General features: G+C 38.7%; 1 protein-coding gene across 1 annotated transcript in view; it reads right to left on the bottom strand.

The window, feature by feature from the left end:
* The window catches only part of LOC126457071 (ubiquinol-cytochrome-c reductase complex assembly factor 1), a 153,652-nt gene that overhangs the window by 26,078 nt on the left and 105,987 nt on the right, over window positions 1-21,587 (bottom strand). The window contains exon 3 of the mRNA XM_050093071.1: window positions 17,298-17,370. Within this exon, the coding sequence (XP_049949028.1) occupies window positions 17,298-17,370 (73 nt within the window). The remainder of the gene's footprint in view (window positions 1-17,297; window positions 17,371-21,587) is intronic.

The following is a 21,587-nucleotide window of genomic DNA, read 5'->3' as shown; positions in this document are numbered from 1 at the left end:
CTTAAGCTAATGGATCTCTGCCAGATGACAATCACAGCTTAGCAAAGAAATGTTAAGCAATCTAAACTTTGAGAAACCTTGCAATATGAGTTGACTAGTAAGAAAATAAAACGTCAAAGCTACAAAACTAAACTAAGATTAAGAAATTAGGAGGCACTAAGCTAAGGAATATATATAGACAGAGGATGAAGTAAACAACTACAGAAAACTAGCTACACACTATGATACTATGTCCAACTTATTTGCATTTATACAAGTGGCTATTCACCGCCTACATGAAAGGGGATATTTACATGAAGAATGAAGCAATATAAATAAAGTCTTGAATATATTACAAGAGAGAGGATTGTGCTCCGCATAAGACAACACTTTTCTTTACAGGTGCAATAAGGTAAGTCAAAGTGACAACCGCAGTACAAACACGTGCACTCTTACAACTCATAACTCGGTAAAGAATGAACTGCGTGTTGATAGAAATTGAATATATGAATACTGAAAGTGTGATGCATTAGTAGCCAGCAAGCAACTATGCATTTAAGTTAGTATTTAAGTGTCTTTCCAGTGAATGATGCAGAACCACATCCTGGGTAAAATATGGAACACAATAGTTAGGTGTTTGGTACCAAAGCATAAGGGCCACACCAAAAATAAATAATCATATATATAAACATGTGTGAGAGAGTGATGGTTTGAATGTGTGCACAAAAGATCTGCAGTACACCAGATGTATAGAAATGTTGCACTTAGATCTTGTGCTACCAAATGAAAAGTGGTCAGACCAAGCATTACAAATCCACATGACAGAAGAGCGCCAAGCAAGAGTTATTACAGTACATTTGCACACGAACACAAGTGGTCTCAACATCGTTTTACACTTGTTCATTGGTACAATTCTCGAAGGGACAAATTCATGCACAACAGAATACACAAGGGTGATATCATGTAGCAAAAGGAGTACAAGTCACCAACACTGAAGTACGCTGTTTACAGTCAATGAAGAAACATTGTATAACACAATATTTCACTGCCAGAAGGTTTCAGTAGATAGTAAAGAAGAAGTATGTGGACTGACATGCATCGGTAGTCATGAAATGATGTACTCATTAGTTCTCTCATGATGAATGAAGGACTGTAGTGGTTGAGTAAAAATGAATGCTGCTTCCTGCCCATAACATTTCCAGCAGGCACAACTTAGTAAACTTGTCAGAAGCGTAGCTAAATGTTGTTATGTACGCTTATCATGATTTTATGTTATGAAGCTTTCCTTCCTCCACATCTGTCGATGGATAGTCATGTTATGTGTGGTATATGAACACAAAACTTAAGCCCATCATGTAATAATGTTGTATGCAAATATTTTGTCAATGCTGGAAAATGAAGTTGATAAAACGAGAACCTGTATAATGTTAAAGTAAGATGAGACTATTAATACAGATTCCTCACAAATGAACATTCAAATGGATATGCCTAGGAGAAAAATGTGATAAAAATGACAACGTAAAAACTGAAAGATGTTGCGTGGCATAAAATCACAAGAACTGTACGTATAATTTCTGTACAGTGTTTATGCAAATTTTTGTACAATTTTATGTAAAGAAATGTGTATGCCATATTAAAATATATATATATGTACAGAGTAAGAAATATGCAAACCCAGTGTGTCAACATATTTTAAATGTCAGATTATTGTAACAATGATGAAATGTAAAAACCATGATGCAACATAAAGCTGAATAGGTTTTCCAGGACTACATATGCGAACTATTAACTGTAAATGTGCTATGAAATTTTTGTGAAGGTATGAAACCTGTAATTCTGTGTGTGTTCCCATAAAAAAATTTATCCCGGTACTGGGGAGTAACGAACATGGATTCGGTGGACTTTGGTATCAACATGATGTTCTACCACAGAGAAGGTATGGAAACGAATAAAGGTATTGCAGTTGTTGTTGTTGTTGTTGTTGTTGTGGTCTTCAGTCCTGAGACTGGTTTGATGCAGCTCTCCATGCTACTCTATCCCGTGCAAGCTGCTTCATCTCCCAGTACCTACCGCAACCTACATCCTTCTGAATCTGCTTAGTGTATTCATCTCTTGGTCTCCCTCTATGATTTTTACCCTCCAAGCTGCCCTCCAATACTAAATTGGTGATCCCTTGATGCCTCAGAGCATGTCCTACCAACCGATCCCTTCTTCTAGTCAAGTTGTGCCACAAACTTCTCTTCTCCCCAATCCTATTCAATACTGCCTCATTAGTTATGTGATCTACCCATCTACTCTTCAGCATTCTTCTGTAGCACCACATTTCAAAAGCTTCTATTCTCTTCTTGTCCAAACTATTTATCGTCCATGTTTCACTTCCATACATGGCTACACTCCATACAAATAGTTTCAAAAATGACTTCCTGACACTTAAATCTATACTCGATGTTAACAAACTTCTCTTCTTCAGAAACGCTTTCCTTCCCATTGCCAGTCTACATTTTATACCCTCTCTACTTCGACCATCATCACTTATGTTGCTCCCCAAATAGCAAAACTCATCTACTACTTTAAGTGTCTCATTTCCTAATCTAATTCCCTCAGCATCACCCGACTTAATGTGACTACATTCCATTATCCTCATTTTGCTTTTGTTGATGTTCATCTCATATCCTCCTTTCAAGACACTATCCATTCCATTCAACTGCTCTTCCAAGTCCTTTGCTGTCTCTGACAGAATTACAATGTCATCGGCGAACCTCAAAGTTTTTATTTCTTCTCCATTTTGTTTCCTTCACTGCTTGCTCAATACACAGATTGAATAACATCGGGGAGAGACTACAACCCTGTCTCACTCCCTTCCCAACCACTGCTTCCCTTTCATACGCCTCGACTCTTATAACTGCCATCTGGTTTCTGCACAAATTGTAAATAGCCTTTCGCTCCCTGTATTTTACCCCTGCCACCTTCAGAATTTGAAAGAGAGTATTCCAATCAACATTGTCAAAAGTTTTCTCTAAGTCTACAAATGCTAGAAACGTAGGTTTGCCCTTCCTTAATCTAGCTTCTAAGATAAGTCGTAGGGTCAGTATTGCCTCACGTGTTCCAACATTTCCACGGAATCCAAACTGATCTTCCCCGAGGTCGGCTTCTACCAGTTTTTCCATTCGTCTGTAAAGAATTCGCGTTAGTATTTTGCAGCTGTGACTTATTAAACTGATAGTTCGGTAATTTTCACATCTGTCAACACCTGCTTTCTTTGGGATTGGAATTATTATATTCTTCTTGAAGTCTGAGGGTATTTTGCCTGTTTCATACATCTTGCTCACCAGATTGTAGAGTTTTGTCAGGACTGGCTCTCCCAAGGCCATCAAGGTATTGCAGATGTACCTTGAACCCATTCAAGTGTATTCCGGATGCTAAAGAATGAGTCTGGTTCAATCACTGAAACATGTGGATTACGACAGGAGCACATGCCTGGGCCATAAATGATGAACCTCCTCGCCACAGCATCAATGGTTGCACTATCAACAAGCCTCAGCACACCACATTGTAGCAATGGTATGAACACTTTTATTGACTTTGGGTAAACAAGTGAAACGGTTGCACACTCCTGGACAATGTAGTGGTTAGAGTCCAACAATAAAACTACAGACTCTGCATTCAAATGCACCTGTTGAAACAACCTTTAAAAAACTTTTTGTAAGAAGTAGTAGTAGTAGTAGTAGTAGTAGTAGTAGTAGCAGTAGTAATAGTAGTAGTAGTAATAACAACATAAAAAACAAAGATGCTGTAACTTACCGAACGAGAAAGTGCTGGCATATACTGAATTCAGTGTTCCGAAACTGTTTCACTGCGGAAAATCGTAACACGGTCCCTGACTTCAGCCGTCGCACGGACGCCAAAATGGAAAATATTGAAATAAACGATATCGGAATTGAAAAACAACTGCTATCACTTAGTAGCGGAAAAGCATCCGGACCAGACGAGATACCCTTAAGATTCTACAGTGATTATGCTAAAGAACTTGCCCCCTTTCTATCAGCAATTTATCGTAGATCGCTGGAAGAACGTAAAGTACCTAGCGACTGGAAGAAAGCGCAGGTCGTTCCCATTTTCAAGAAGGGTCATAAATCAGATGCGAATAATTATAGGCCTATTTCGCTTACGTCAATCTGTTGTAGAATAATGGAACATGTTTTGTGTTCTCGTATTATGACGTTCTTAGATAATACAAATCTCCTTCATCATAACCAACATGGATTCCGCAAACAGAGATCATGTGAAACTCAGCTCGGCCTATTTGCCCAAGAAATTCACAGTGCCGTAGACACTGGCGAGCAGATTGATGCCGTATTCCTGGACTTCAGGAAGGCATTTGATACGGTTCCGCACTTACGTTTAGTGAAAAAAATACGAGCTTACGGAATATCGGACCAGGTTTGTGATTGGATTCAGGATTTCCTAGAAGAAAGAACACAACATGTCATTCTTAACGGTTCAAAATCTGCAGATGTAGAGGTAATTTCGGGAGTACCGCAGGGAAGCGTGATAGGACCTTTATTGTTTACAATATACATAAATGACTTAGTTGACAACATCGGTAGCTCCGGAGGCTATTTGCAGATGACACGGTTGTCTACAAGAAAGTAGCAACATCAGAAGACTCGTACGTACTCCAGGAGGACCTGCAGAGGATTAATGCATGGTGCGACAGCTGGCAGCTTTCCCTAAACGTAGATAAATGTAATATAATGCGCATACATAGGGGCAGAAATCCATTCCAGTACGATTATGCCATAGGTGGTAAATCATTGGAAGCGGTAACGACCGTAAAATACTTAGGAGTTACTATCCGGAGCGATCTGAAGTGGAATGATCACATAAAACAAATAGTGGGAAAAGCAGGCGCCAGGTTGAGATTCATAGGAAGAATTCTAAGAAAATGTGACTCATCGACGAAAGAAGTAGCTTACAAAACGCTTGTTCGTCCGATTCTTGAGTATTGCTCATCAGTATGGGACCCTTACCAGGTTGGATTAATAGAAGAGATAGACATGATCCAGCGAAAAGCAGCGCGATTCGTCATGGGGACATTTAGTCAGCGCGAGAGCGTTACGGAGATGCTGAACAAGCTCCAGTGGCGGACACTTCAAGAAAGGCGTTACGCAATACGGAGAGGTTTATTATCGAAATTACGAGAGAGCACATTCCGGGAAGAGATGGGCAACATATTACTACCGCCCACATATATCTCGCGTAATGATCACAACGAAAAGATCCGAGAAATTAGAGCAAATACGGAGACTTACAAGCAGTCGTTCTTCCCACGCACAATTCGTGAATGGAACAGGGAAGGGGGGATCAGATAGTGGTACAATAAGTACCCTCCGCCACACACCGTAAGGTGGCTCGCGGAGTACAGATGTAGATGTAGATGTAGATGTTGATATGACACAATAAACACACACACACACACACACACACACACACACACACACACACACACACACACATTCAAGCTTTCGCAATCCAAGGTTGCTTCATCAGGAAAGAGGGAAGGAGAGGGAAAGATGAAAGTATGTGGGTTTTAAGGGGGAGGGTAATGAGTCATTCCAATACCGGAAGTGGAAAGACTTACCTCCCGGGATTGAAATGGCTGATGAAGCAAACTTTGGTTGCGAAAGCTTGAATATTTGTGTGTGTGTTTGTGTGTTTTTTATTGTGTGTATCAACATGCCAGCACTTTCTCATTTGGTAAGTTACAGCATCTTTGTTTTTTATATATTTTTCCCACGTGGAATATTGTATAGGAGGGCAGCACGGGGGATAAAAATTGTAGAGGGAGAGCAAGAGATGACTACACTAAACAGATTCAGAAGGATGTAGGTTGCAGTAGGTACTGGGAGGTGATGAAGCTTGCACAGGATAAGAGTAGCATGGAGAGCTGCATCAAACCAGTCTCTGGACTGAAGACCGCAACATATATATATATATATATATATATATATATATATATATATATATATATATATATATATGTGTGTGTGTGTGTGTGTGTGTGTGTGTGTGTGTGTGTGTGTGTGTGTGTGTGACACGTTTTGGGAGTAAACAAGGTAAACTTGGTCATAGGCCAAGAGTTCCAAGCAATGATGTCCAGTAATATGTATCACACCAGCACCCAGCAGGGGGTGCAGTTGTGTAGGTTCTTTGAATGACCTACACATATAAATAAATATTCACACCATTCCCACATGGCAAGGATATCATAGGGAGGTGTGATCATTTCAGTAAGCTAACAGGAAATTGAAGCTTAAAATAGCAACTATTTTAGGCACCTAATTTTTTTCTGCTGAGCTCGGTGTCTGGTGGTCTTTTCAGCTGGTGCAAGAAAGACGCATCCAACTGCGCTCTCAGTTTTGTGTTAGGACTTGCATTTTTATATGGACCTCCTTGGAGACAAAGTCAACACAAAGACAGAATAACCACCACAGCCACGCAGGTATTGATGTGCATCATTGGAGAGAAAAAGTAACTACTAAACCATTGGAGAGAAAAAGTAACTACTAAACCACACACCAAAACTAAAAGGAATTGATATTTATTCAATGTTCCAGAACTGCCATAACGTTCTTAACACACATGGATCTATGCCTGTGCACGTTTCTGAGCAGACAATTTCTGGTGCGGCTAAACGATAATTGCTGCAGCTCTGGATGATCCATGTTATCTCTCCCCAACCACTATAATTTGCAACTTCAGTTAATGCCTTTTTCAAAGCACCATGTTCGAGGGTTTGTTGTTTGAACACAGTATCAAATGAATTGGTAAGTGATGGGACTATACTGCATTGAGCTCTTTCCATGCCTCTCTTATTACAGAATTGTGAGAATATATATTGAATCAGATATGTGATCACACTTACCACAAACTTCACGCCCCCTCCCCTTTCACTTTGCCAAACACCACCATACTCTAAAATTCTTACACTATTGTAGTGTTACATACCACCCAAGGGGAGTATACCTACATCATCTTAACGACCTACAATACTCATGAATAAAAAGATATTTTATGTTAGATCACAAATATTGTTCAAATCCAATATTTTATTTGCTTGTGGCTTTATCATGCTGAGGGACAATGCACCTATGTGAGAAGGGACATGACAGAGGTATCTGCTGATGCATGTATATATAATTTCCGAGGCTAATTGAGTTGCTGATCTACTCTGAAGAGGTGCAGAACCCCTAAGAATATATACAATTTCATAATGTAAATGATGTGAGAAGAGCAACAAATGAAATCTTACATTCAGATTCATTTGTTCTGTGTACAGACTATGTCCGATATTTATGTTGAGAGATACTATACATTCTATGATGTATATGGTTATTGTCAATATACAATTTATTAAAATGAAAGAAACGAGTATGTTATTCAAGAGTTTTCCTAACAGAAATTATGGGACACACTGTGAAAAAAATCACAGCCTTTCAAGGGCATGGCGAAAAATATAAAGAAGTAATGTTGTAGTTGCAGTTCAGGCTGAAGACTGGTTTGTTGCAGCTCTCTATCCTACTCTACCTTGTGCAAGTCTCCTCAACACCGAATGACTGCTGCAACCTATATCCTTCTGAATCTGCTTACTGTATTCATCTCTTGGTCTCCCTCTACAATTTTTACCCCCCCCCCCCCCCCTCACTTTCCTCCAATACTAAACTGATGCCTCAAAACATGTCCTATCAACTGAGCCCTTCTTCTAGTCAGGCTGTGCCACAAATTTCTTTTCTCCACAATTCTATTCAGTATCTCCTCATTATTTATGTGATCTAGCCATCTCGTCTTCAGCATTCTTCTGTATCACCATACTTCAAAAGCTTCTATTCTGTTGTTGTCTAAACTGTTTATTATCCATGTTTCGCTTCCATACATGGCTACACTCCACACAGATACTTTTAGGAAAGACTTCCAACACTTAAGTCTATGTTTCATGTTAATAAATTTCTTCCTTCTTCTTTGCCACTGCCAGTCTACATTTTATATTCTCTCTACTTCGCCCATCTTCAGTTATTTTGCTGCCCAAATAACAAAACACATCTACTACTTTAAGTGATTCGTTTCCTAATTTAATTCCCTCAGTATCACCTGATTTAATTCAACTACATTCCATTATCGTTGTTTTGCTTTTGTTGATGTTCATCTTCTATCCTCTTTTCAACACACTGCCCATTCCATTCAACTCCCCTCTGTCCAACTACTCTCAAGTCCTTTGCTGTCTCAGACAGAATAACAAACCTCAAAGTTTTTGTTTCTTTCCTTGAACTTCAATTTGTACTCTTATATTTCTTTTTCGTTTCTTTTACTGACTACTCAATGTAAAGAGTGAAAAACATCCAGGATAGGCTACAACCCTGTCCCACTCCCTTCTCAACCACTGCTTCCCTTTCACACCCCTAGACTCTCCAAACTGCTGTCTGGTTTCTGTACACTTAGTCTCTCCCTGTATCTTACCCGTGCTACCTTCAGAATTTCAAAGTGAGTACTCCAGTCAACATTGTCAAAAGCTATTTTTTAAGTCTACAAATGCCATAAGCATAGGTTTGCGTTTCCTTAACGTATTTTCAAAGAGAGGCTGTAGAGGTAGTACTGACTTGCATGTTCGTACAATTCTCTGGAATCCAAACTTACCTGCCTCAATGCTGGCTTCTACATTCTTCTGTAAAGAATTCGTGTTAATATTTCACAACCACAAGTTATCAAGCTGATAGTTTGGTAATATTCACACTTGTCAGCATGTGATTTCTTTGGAAGTATGTCTTATACATCTTTAACACCAGATGGAAGAGTTTTGTCATGGATGGTTCACCCAATGCTATTAGTAGTTCCGGCAGAATGTCATGTCATCTACTCCTGGGGTCTTGTTTCACTTCAGCTCTTTCAGTTCTCTCACCTTCATCTATGTCCCCTTCCAGTTCTATAATATTGCCTTCAAGCTGATCTCCCTTGTATAGACCCTTTATATACTCCTTCCACCTTTCAAGACTGGTTTTCCATCTGTCGTTTTGACATCCGTACAGCTTCTTCAAAGCATTTTTAATTTTCCTTTATTCAGAATCTATCTTTCCAATAGCGATATATGCTTCTAAATCCTTAGATCTTTCCTCTAGCCACTCCTCCTCGCCATTTTGCACTTCCTATCAATCTCATTTTTTAGATGTTTTTATTCCCTTTCTCCTACTTCACTTTGTGCATTTATATATATTTTCACAGTTCATCAATTAAAGTAAATATCTCATGTTATCCAAGGATTTCTACAATGCCTTGTCTTCTTATCTATTTGACCCTCTGCTGCCTTCACTATTTCATCTCTCAAAGCTACCCATTTGTCTTCTGTATTCCTTGCCCCTGTTCTAGTCAACCGTTGTCCAATGCTCCCTCCGACACTCAACAACTGGTGGTTCTTTCAACTTATCTAGATCACATCATCTTAATTTCCAACCTTTTTGCAATGCCTTCAGTTTTAATCTACAGCTCATAACCAATAAATTGTGATCAGAGTCCACATCTCCCATTGGAAATGTCTTACAGTTTAAAATCTGATTTTGAAATCCGTCTTCCCATTACATAATCAATCTGAAATCTTTTAGTGACTCAGGTCTCTTGCATGTGTACAAACTTCTTTCATGAACCTCAGACAAAGTGTTAGTGATGATGAAATTATGCTCTTTGTTAAATTATATAAGGCAGCTTACTCTTGCTTTCCTTTTCCCTAATCCATATTCACCTGCTATTTTTCCTTCTCTTCTTTTTCCTACTATCGAATTCCAGTCCACAATCACAATTAAAATTTCATCTCTCTGAACTATCTGTATACTTTCTGTTACCTTGTCATACATATCTTCAATCTCTTCTTCATTTGTGGAGCTAGATGGGATACTAACTTTTACTATTGTGGTGAGTGTGGGCTTTGCATGTCTCTTGGCTATGGATATTGTATTCACTATAGATGTTCATGGCACCTCACCTCCTGCGTGGTCCCTGCAGACTATTTTACCTCCAGAATATTCAACCCAAGAGGATGCCATCATCATTCTACCATATAGCAGGGCTGAATACCCTCAGGAAAAATTATGGCTGTAGCTTCCCCTTGGTTCCAACGATTCACAGTACCAGCCCAGCAAGGCCATTTTGACTGATGGCACAAGGCCAGATCAGTTAATTATTCAGACTGTTGCCCCTGCAACGACTGCTGCCCCTCTTCAGGAACAACACATTTGTCTGGCCTCTCAACAGATACCTCCTCTGCTGTGGTTGCACATACACCAAGGGTATCTGTATCATTGAGGCATGCAAGCCATCCTACCAATGATGAGGTAAATGGTTCATTGGCGGGGGGAGGGGGGGGGGGGGGGGGGGAATAAAGTATATGTATTATATAACGCACACTTAATGAAGTAGAGAACTACAGACTGTTAAAAGCTGTTAACAGTACAATGGCACTGAGTTCTCCATTTACTTGTTTCATCAAGCACTTGTCTTCAGTCACTCCAACAATTTATTATTCAACAAGTTATTTTGGTTCTATTTCTGGAGCTGAAAGGTCTCAGGATGTAACTTCTCCCATACTATAGTTGACTGCTTACTAATCACACACTCTTGGAAGACATTCAGTGCAGTGGTTGATGGCAGATCAATCTCAACGCAGTGTACAACCTCAGATTGATATGTGCTTGTTTTGGTTTGCGATTGACCTTACAGAGTGCACTGGCATTGCACATCATCAAATTGCCTTTGGTGTGCTAAGTTTTATTTAATATTTCTGCATGTCCACAAGTAATATCTGCCGTCACGTACAAAGATAGAAGACGTGCTAACTCAGGCTCGACTGCTAATGAAGCCGGGTTAGATTGGCAGCGAGAGAAAGCTGTTGGTGCCAGTTGAGTACCTTTGAGATGTATTGATACAGGTGCCCCCATAAGCCATCGTGACTCATGTCTACAAGGAATGCACGAGTAATACAGCATTGCAACAACAATAGGGAATGCCCCAAATTTGCTGGTCTGTAGCGCACTAATGGCTTGGATCAAGATCCATAAAACGGTACAATTTCTCAAAATGCTTGCATAGCAAAGTCTTCTACAACTTTTTGGAAATAAAAAAAATGGAGATTTTTTTACAAATGTTCCATTATAACTTTTTATAACAAAGTGGTGGCACAGACCAACTCCCACATCAGGAACTCCACGTTTTCCATGCTCACCCAGCCATGGCCACACCATCTACATGAAGAACAATGCTTACTGTCCCAACGGCAATGAGCTAGTTATTAACAAAGCACAAACTTGGATTTGAGAAACAAATCAGTTGTGTCCTTTGAAATGAAGCATCCTATAAACGGCCTCAAGCAATTTAGATAAATGAAGGAAAATATAAAACAGCATGCCTGGACAGGGATTTCAATCACAGCCCTTCCAAATAAGGATCTCGTGTCTTAACCACTGCACCATATCAGCTGGTCACAGTCATCTAAAGGATTTTATTATGTGCCACCACTAAGTTCCCATCCTCCTCTTCCTATCTGATTATTTTCAACAACAATACAAGAGAAGGAAAGTTGTCTCTCACCAAACAGCAGAGATGCTGAGCCGCGATAGGCACAATAAAAAGATTCACACAATCATAGATTTCGGCCATTAAGGCCTTTGTCAGCAGTAGACACACGCACGCACGCACGCACACACGCACACACACACACACACACACACACACAAGCACAACTTGCACACAGATCTGTAGTCTCAGACAGCTGAATATACGAGGGTCGGTCAAAAAGTAATGCCTCCCAATTTTTTTCTACTTAAAGAAATTAAGTTAAGTGAAAAATTTGAATTTGGCGCCATTCCTCAAACCTTCTTCTGCAATCCACTGCAGTAGTAACTTTCTGTGTCAACAGGTGGCAGCACAGCAGAAGTTTGTAAGATGGCCGACATCGATGTTCGTTTGAGACAGCGTTGTGTGATTGATTTCTTGAATGCAGAAGGTGAAACGCCCATACGCATTCATGAAAGACTGAAGAAGGTGTATGGTGTTGTGACAGTGGATGTCAGCACTGTTAGACGCTGGGTTCGTCGTTGTAAGGAAGCTGAAGGGCAAACACCGTTGACTGACGAAAAGCGGAGCGGCAGGCCGGTGAGTGCAGTGACTCCACACAACATTCAGCAAGTTGATGACATCATTCGTGGTGACCGTCGGGTGACTGCAGATGAAGTGTGTCGCATTATTTCTCTTAGTAAAGGCAGTGTGATCACGATTATTAAACAATTGGGGTACTCAAAAGTTTGTGCACGGTGGGTTCCAAGAATGTTAACCAATCAGAATAAAGAGGCAAGGAAAACAATAGCCTCCCAACACTTGCAGCGCTTCCGTTTGGAGGGAGATGAGTTTCTGAAAAAAATTGTGACCGGGGACGAAACATGGGTGCATTTTTTTGAACCCGAATCAAAGAGGCAGTCAATGGAGTGGCGTCACACAAGCTCGCCGAGGAAGAAAAAATTCAAAACTGTGCGATCGGCAGGGAACGTTATGGCAACAGTTTTCTGGGATACAGAGGGTGTGATTCTGGTTGATTTTTTGGAGCAGGGATGCACAATAAATTCTGTTCAATACGTCACAACCCTCAACAAACTTAAAGCACGTCTTCAGCGAGTTCGCCCAACAAAATCAATGGCAGATGTTCTTCTTTTGCATGACAATGCAAGACCACACACCAGTCGTCACACCTCTGACGAGATTGTCAAAATTGGATGGGAAGTTTTGCCTCATCCCCCATACAGCCCTGACCTGGCACCATCAGACTTCCATCTGTTCGGGCCACTAAAAGAAGCTCATCGTGGGATTCATTTTGAAGATGAGGAGGCCGTCAAAACATCCGTGCGTCAATGGCTTAGGAAGCAGAGCTGTGATTTTTACCGTGCTGGGATACATGCCCTTGTTCAAAGATGGACCAAAACTGTAGAGATGGGCGGAGATTACATTGAAAAATGACAAAATGATCCTCAATATTGTGGTTTTCAACCTATGTAATTGCATTTAAATTTCCTGACAATTAAACATAGAAAAAAAAATAGGAGGCATTACTTTATGACTGACCCTCGTATATTGCTGACAAAGGCCTTAATGGCCGAAAGCTATGATTGAGTGAATCTTTTTATTGTGCTTATCGCGGCTCAGCATCTCTGCTGTATGGTGAGAGGCAACTTTCCTTCTCTCGTATTGTTACATTCCATTCTGGATTTTCATTGTTTTATTTTCAACAACACAAACATTATGTTCAATATGCAGTCATCACAGTTATACTTGAGGCACTTCCATGCAAGCCATTAAAGTTGTGTTAAGTTCAAAGTCTTGAATCAGGCTACGAGCCAAACAATTCCACACATCAGCAATGAAGTCTTTTATAAAACCGATTTCCTTCTCTGTAAGCACAGAGATTTTCAAGTAGACGTACCTATACATTTTCTGTTTTTATAGGAGCACTTAAAGCAAAAAACAGCTGTAGGTGACACTGGTACTTTAAACTGGACATCTGCTCCTACAGCTAGTGCTCTTACCAACTGAGCAACACAATCTTTTCTCATAGAATGTCTTTGAATCCACAGTTCCATCAAATGTCCATCCAGCTCAAATGGAAAGAGGCCAGTGACAAATTCTTTTACTTATTTTTCAGCCTCACATCTCACAAATAGAACCTTTATCAGTTCAGATTTCTTAGCATGTCATCAACAGACTCCTCTATTCCTGTCTCTCTATTTTATATCGTGAAATCTGAAATTTATTGGCAAGTAGACACCAGGACCCTACTGGTCTAACAAGCCTGATGACACTGCACAAAGATTAGTGACACCAACTCACAATTGAGAAAACGAACTGAAATCTCACAACTGGCAATTACTACAGTAGCTGGCTGAAAATCTCCTAAGCAAACAATTAACTTTCTTGGGAGTCATGAAAAAATAAAATAAGAAGGAAATTCCTACAGAATTCCAAGCACATAAAACCAGAAGTACAATATGTTCCACATGTTTTCTAGACGATTTTAGTATGGCCTTGATTGATCCTAAAAAGAACAAATAGGTAATTTTTTTTATATTAACAACACGCAGCACAACTATAATGTACCAACAGACTAAGAAATCAAGAGTGATCAGATGTTCTCCTCCCACAGCAATTCCACTTTTCTACTATATCGTTGGTATAAATGCAAAAATTATTTTCAAATTCAACGATCTTGAATTTTTTGAAACACCTTGCTCTTTGCCTGATAACATTTGAACCAACAAGTGTTATTTCAATTGTGTCCCAAGAAAATTCATGCCTTCTTGACCAAGTATAGGCACAAAGAAGAGTAGATCAAAGAACCAGCAAGCAAAACCTGGAATTCGATACATATGTGGCACGCATTAAAACAAGGAAACAAAAACGGTATGTGTGAAATGCAAGAAAAACATATGCAAGAGCTGGAGTGTAACAGACACACAATGTGTGCAATGTGGAAGTGAGCTGCATATGGAAACTGACTAATTTATTCACAATCATAAATAGAAGTGGGAGTTTGGAAGCATCCCATTTCATAATGTATTCTCTTGTTACTTTCTTATGTGAATCAGTGCAATTAAGTGATATAATTTTTAAAAAATTAGGGGAATGAAGAATATCAGCACCTTACAAATTGTGACAACAATAATAGACAACTGAGAAGGCAAGAAATAAATAAAATATTATATTTGTACAATCACGTAATAATATGTTTTATTTTCTCCATTAAAATGCAGCTAATGATTATATAAAGATTATTTTTCCTAAGTTTAAAAATGCTATAATAATTGTGGTTAAACAGATCTGATGAAGACTTGCTAAGAAGTCTAAACTGGTAATGGTGCTTTGATCCGATGTTGAAACTACAATAAAATAAATACCGTAAACAACCAATGTATTTCTCACAGCTTTCCAAGCCTCAAAGCTGTGCCAACTGGTTGTTATTCCCCTGAGAAGATCATTAATAACAATGACAATTACTTCTTGTTACATCACTGAACATTAGCTTTAGGGGATAAACATGATGAAAGCAGAGCAACTTCAAAAATCTCCAGTAAAGGCCTTACTGGTGATTTACTTCAACTGCTCAGGTACAATACATATAAAATTCATATTTTACACTAACACTGTAAAAAATATTCAACTAACATGAAAACACCAGGAAAAGAATTGCAAATATCAGTCATAACTGTCTCCACCTGGATGATAATTATCAAAGCACTTTGTAATTATTCAAACATTTTGACTGTGCATCCAATAAGCTTCCTTTGAAAGAAGCCTTAAGGAGAAGGACTGAGATGCATTATTACTGAGAAAATTTATGTTCACTCTTTCACTCCTTTAATGCCAGCCATGATCTAACTGTGATTGTGTCCTCTGCCTTCTACATCCTTTCCTACTCCCTCCCCTCAGTCACCCCTTCTCACCCAAACCAAGACTATGATCTTTTAGTATTTCTCTACATGTGAACACTAAAGGAAGGATTGAAGATAACTGGCATCTATTACTTGTCAACTGTTCATGCTAGATATCAACTGTTTTCGGATTTGAACACTCAGTCTTACATCTGGAAGGTCACACATTAGCAAGCAAGAAATTTCATTTGGATACTGTGATCACACCAACAACAAAAAAAAAACAAAAAAATAAGAATGGAATGAGCTCACTAGTTTCGTTGTGAGTAGTTCAAATTTTGAACATAAAAGGTTGATGATGACTGCCTCTACAAATAGTAAAGTGTGCAACAAGATAAGATGAAGCAAAAATATCAAATGTGATTTTAACTGGTGGTATATTTTTTTAGTAAGAATTTTGTTGCAGCCTGTTGTTGTATCCCAGGTGTGAGTAAATTTCAGTTAAAATTTCTGGGCTAAGAAGCCATGTCGATATATGAAAGTGTTCCTTGAAATTTCACCCTTGATTATGGGAGACATCTTCAGAGGTAAAAAGGCAATATAAATGAAACTATTCCCTGACATCTTTGGAGGTAAAACAGCAACTCCTTCAATTCTCCCCAAGAATGATTCTACCTCACATGCCTTTTCCACAGTCTGACAGATTGTAAGAGTCTCGCCCTGACAATCTCTTAGTTCCTCTACTGACACTAGCACGTAGGTCTCTCTTCACTCTTATGTTAATAATACTTTTTGTGTCCTCACTCATACCCATTTTCCTACAGTTCCTCATTTCATCGGGATGAACTGTGAATCACTGGTTAGGTGCTTTCTTACTTCCTATTGGGAATTGTAACAACACATACAGTTGTGCTTCATCCATGCCGATTTCTACCACTGACATAAGCTGTTGCTGTCTGACCTCCAACTATGTCTCCCGTAATCAGAGCAAATGTCTGTTTCATATATTGACAATGATTTTTCTTGGTCATGAAAGCCTACATTATATTAGGTAAATAAAGTTTTATATTCTCATATCAGTTATATAGAATGTATAATGATGAAACACTCAGTGAATATTTGATTTTTCCACAAGTTCTTTCCAGTAATAATATGTTTCTAAAATACAACAAGGAAACTGATAATCATACTTCATGAAATATAGTTCACTGTTTTCAAATAAAATACATTTTCTTAAGCATAGGCAGAGCAAATGTGTACCACCATGATTAGAAGTTTTAATTTTTGATCTTTAAAATTCCTAAGTTTTTCTCTCTATGTTAACAGGAGCTTTAATTGTTTGCATGTTGTATATTAATGTAGTTCATGGTAGTACATACACAAAATAATGATGCTACTGTTCTTAGTATTTGTGTGTTATTGCAGTTTTTACATTTTAACATAAAATGGCACAATACTTTCTGCATCACACCTTGAGAAATTAGTGGCACTTAAGTAATTTAAAAAGCCATACAATTTCCTAGATAATGCTGGTGCTAATGTTTATAATCTGCTTCTCATCATATTTTTTCATCTACATGCTGCACTCAAAATAAGACGATACATCCAACATAAAAGGGAATAACTGAAGTGAAGTACAGAAAACAAAACTTTTAATTGGGGAATGGAAACAATATAGTCTGTAATGACAAATTTAAGAAATTGAAATATGATGAAAGCAATACTGTGAGGTGGAAGTCCCATTACATTACCACAAGATTCAGTACTGTAACCACCACACAACCCATAAATTACGTATAGTGAATACATGCACAAAACAAAATCCTTTTAATACAATAATAATTAACATCTCTTTTGACACAATACCTTTAAAAAATTTCTTGTAATCTATTCTGTCAGCAGCATTCTCATAAAGGAGGTATCCAGCTCTTTTGAGTTTCTACCAAACAAAAAGGAAAAAGAAGTAAGTTACTTTCACAAAATAATAGGAAGACAGAAAAGATGTACTGTCAATTAACACAGACACTCCAATGAAGGATAGGATAGATGCAATGTAAGGGGCAAGATCGCCTTTGATCTGACAAATAGAGCCAGTAACATACAGATACAGTGAGCAGGTCTTGGTTATATGTGACATTGGTTGCTTCATTTATATGGAGACTGGTGAGTTACTTTTCAGAATATAAAATCATGAGACTCATAAGTACATCAGTGCTGCAAATTTTATACTTTTAGTGCCCCAAAAGGAAAGCCTACAACTTCAATGTGTTATAGCACACAAATTAGTTAAGACATTCACACCATGTTTGACTTACATGATAGACAAACTCACAAAGTTTTGTTTGTGTGTGTTCCAGTTGCCATGAGTTAAGCATTGTAGGATAATTTTTTTCTAAGAAGAAAAAAAGAAACAGTTGATTCTAACAATTACCTTGATAAGCTGGAGCTGTTTTTGTTAACACAACTGACTGACTGCCTGCCAAGACAGTTGTTTTCCAACAAGATGGTGAACAGCCGCATGGGCTCAGACTGTGCAATATGCTCTAGACCAGGTCTTTCCAGAGCACTGAATTGGCATGGATGGTTCAATTTCCTGACCTGCTAGGTCACCTGAAGTTACACAAATAGACTTCTTTCTATGGGGTTATATCAAGGATAGAGTCTACCAAATGCCTGTCAAACACATCTATGATTTAAAGAACCAGATCACTGCTGCCAACCACATCAGTGATTGAATAAACCAGATCACTGCTGCCACCGCACAGCTGATGCGGATATGTTGCACCAGTGAGGATAGAAATTGAATACAGACAATGTTGTGTGTGCCACCAAAGGTGAACATGTTGAAACTAACTGAATGGCATAAAAACTTTGTGAGATAGTGTGCCCCATAAGCCAAACATGGTGTGAGTATCTTAATTAGCTTTGACACTGTAGCACAAAAGAGTTGTAGCATATCTTTTGTGACACCCTGTAGTATGAAGATAGAATAGCATTTTAAATATTTTCAAAATATGTATCCTATATACTTATTGACCATTAAAACTGCAGCTCCAGGAAGGTTCGCAAATAACAAAAATTTACTTATTGTGCAAACATGGCACAGTAGGAGCAATACATTATTAAATTTGCAGATGTTTTGGGGCTTTACAGAGTGCAAAATTTAATACATAACACTGCCATCCCTGGCAGCAACAATGACGCTAACCTCGATGGGCACGAACTAAAAATGAGCTTTGAAATATATAGGTACGTCATTCCATGGTGCTTCAAATCCATGCTCGAGTTCATCAATCGTAGTAGATGGCATTTGGTAGTGTGTCAGTCTCTCAGAAACCCTTGACTATATGGTCTCAGTGATTGACAGATCTGGCACAATGTGATGGCCAAGGCAACATTCCAACATCCTATGTTTCAAGACAGGTCAGGACAGGAGGGGCAACATGTGATCTTGCATTATTTTGTTGAAAGATAAAGTTACGGAGTCCTGTATGGCACAGCCACTAGCCAGAACACCTCAAACATGTAATGCCTGCTGTCCAAGTTACTGGCTATACAAAGCACGGCAATCATATTGTGTACTGAAAGGCACCTCATGCCACAGGTTGAACCTGTATGATGGTGACAAATGCAATGTTCATTCTCATCGGAGCTGCCACACACCGACATGTCCATTGTGTTGGTGCATGCAGAACTGGGCCTCATCTGGGAAGATGACTCAATGCCACTCCTGTGCCCAGTACTGCCGTCAAGTGCACCACTATTGGTGTGCCTTTCTCTGATTCTGTGTCAAGCTAAGCTATGGCTAAGGTCATTGTGCTGACAGCCTTGATGCTCCAGAAGTTATCACAACATCCAAATGGATACTTCACCTGCTGTAAACAAGCAATTTCCTGAATCAAAATATACGACGGAGCTGTATGATCCTAATGGTCGAATCAACAATGTGTCTGTCATTTTGTATACTATTGGCGATGTGCCATTGAGATCCTGCACAACACTGAATATAACACTCTCGAATACATCAATTCCACATTCATATGACAGTCTTACGATCCTGACTTGACCAATGCAAGCAGCAATAATGCTAATCGATAAACCACAAACCTGATAGGCAGCAGGCTACTTTCTAGAATGGCAGATACTGTTTACTCAATTTAAAACCAGTACAAGGTACATGTTTTATTCTTTGCCTATAAGCCCCTGTCAGTATTATGTATAACTTGTTTTGTAGTTGAGAGAACAGAGGGACCCTATCATGACTGCTGAGTTTTCTGCTATGTCACAAGCTACAGAGTATGCTCACTAATTATTAACACAAACCCATATCATCATTTTCTTGGAATCTAAGTCTGCAATTACCTTGCTTAAAAGCCTGAGAAAGGAACACTCAAACCGTCCAACAGAATAATTGACAGTGACCAATATGTATCAGCTGACTAGAAAAAGACATCACATCACCCTTCCTCAGGATAAAGCCACTTATTACCATACCAGCTGACACTCCTATGAAGAAAGCCATTTACGTTTGCAAAGGAGAAGACAAATTAGTACTATTCAAAAGTTTATCCACAAGATAAAGCATGTCACTGGAAAAAAGGGATATTTTGTGAGGAAACTTACATAACGAAGGCCCTAACAAGTAATAACACCAACAATACTACCAAAATGTCTCATTGGCACTAAACAGTTGACACTCAGTCTCCGGCAACTTACGAAATACTTCATAAACCAGAACAGGTGATTACTTTTTCCCAAGAAATGTAACTGCCCTACCCCATAATGTGGTTCCATTTATTTAGCTAGTCTGCTTGCTATGTGCTGCCCCTCCTCCCTCCACTAAACTATTAGTTATCAACAGGTTACAGGTGACAAGCAAAGTGACTAATTATTCAATTATTACAGAAGATGTCTGGTTGTTTCATTGACATTAACATATTCATTTTCCTTGGATTCCTATTTAAATAGAACATGCAAGCTCTTCCTGACACCTGGATTCAAAGAAAATATTGTTTTGTATTCACACTTACAAACAATGTCTTCCAAAGAAATTTGATACAGTAAAATGTGTTGATACTTTGAGGACTGACAAAATTTGCAGAACAATACACAATCAATCTTGATGAAAAAAGCAGTATGAAATTGATAACTTTTCCAAGAAAAGATGATGTTCATGTCTAGGTTCAATGGCATTGTAGTAGAGGCATGTGCCAGAATTACACCAAAGGCTAAGGTACTGAGGAACGGCAGTTACATTTCTTGGGAAAGAGTAATCTCCTGTTGTGTTTTATAAAGTATTTCTTAAGTTGGTTGAGACAGCGTCAACTATTTAGTAGTAATGAGACATGTTGAAAATATTACAAACTAAAACACTGGCGCCTTGAAATGAGTGTCAAACATATTGTATAGAATAAAGAGCAGTTCACTGTCACTATGTGTGACAAAGCTTCGGGCATTCATCAAATACCACTTATAGTTATTGGTAACGCTGCCAACATAAGAGCCCCCAAAAATTGCACCTGAAAGTCTTCCTGTCTGCTACAAACATCACTAAATAGCACAGTTGTCTGCAGGTCCTCTTAATAATTGGTTTCACAAGACATTGTGTTATTGCTGTTGTTTTTGCTGCTGCTGTTCATGTCATCATCCATCATCTTAAGTCCAAAGGCTGGTTTTAAGCAGTACTCCACACTTGACAACCTTGCACAAATCTCTTCATATCAGCACAAATATTGCAATCTTGGTCCAATTGAATCTTCTCATCTAATCTTCAGCATTCTTCTATAGCACCACATTTCAAAACCTTTTACACTCCAGTTATCTGTGTCATTCACATTTCACTTCCATATAACGTTATACTCTAGACAAATAATTTTATAAAAGCCTTCATATTATTTTAAACACAAACTCCACATCATCTGCCTGAATCCAAAGCACTGATCTCTTTCTTCAAGTTTGGGAATATTTTCAGCTAAATTTGAAAGAGGGTTTAAATGTCAACTATTTTATATTCCCCACTTGATGCCTTCACTGATTTAGTTAGGCCTACCAAAATAGCAAACTCATTCACAAATCTCAATACATCATTTCCCAATCTAATTCCCATCAGTATCACCCAAGTCAATTTGACTTAACTCTATTAACCTTGTTTTGTAT

This window comes from Schistocerca serialis, chromosome 2 (genome assembly GCF_023864345.2).
Source record: "Schistocerca serialis cubense isolate TAMUIC-IGC-003099 chromosome 2, iqSchSeri2.2, whole genome shotgun sequence".
Lineage (NCBI taxonomy): Eukaryota > Metazoa > Arthropoda > Insecta > Orthoptera > Acrididae > Schistocerca > Schistocerca serialis.
This window is presented reverse-complemented; position numbering and strand designations above follow the sequence as displayed.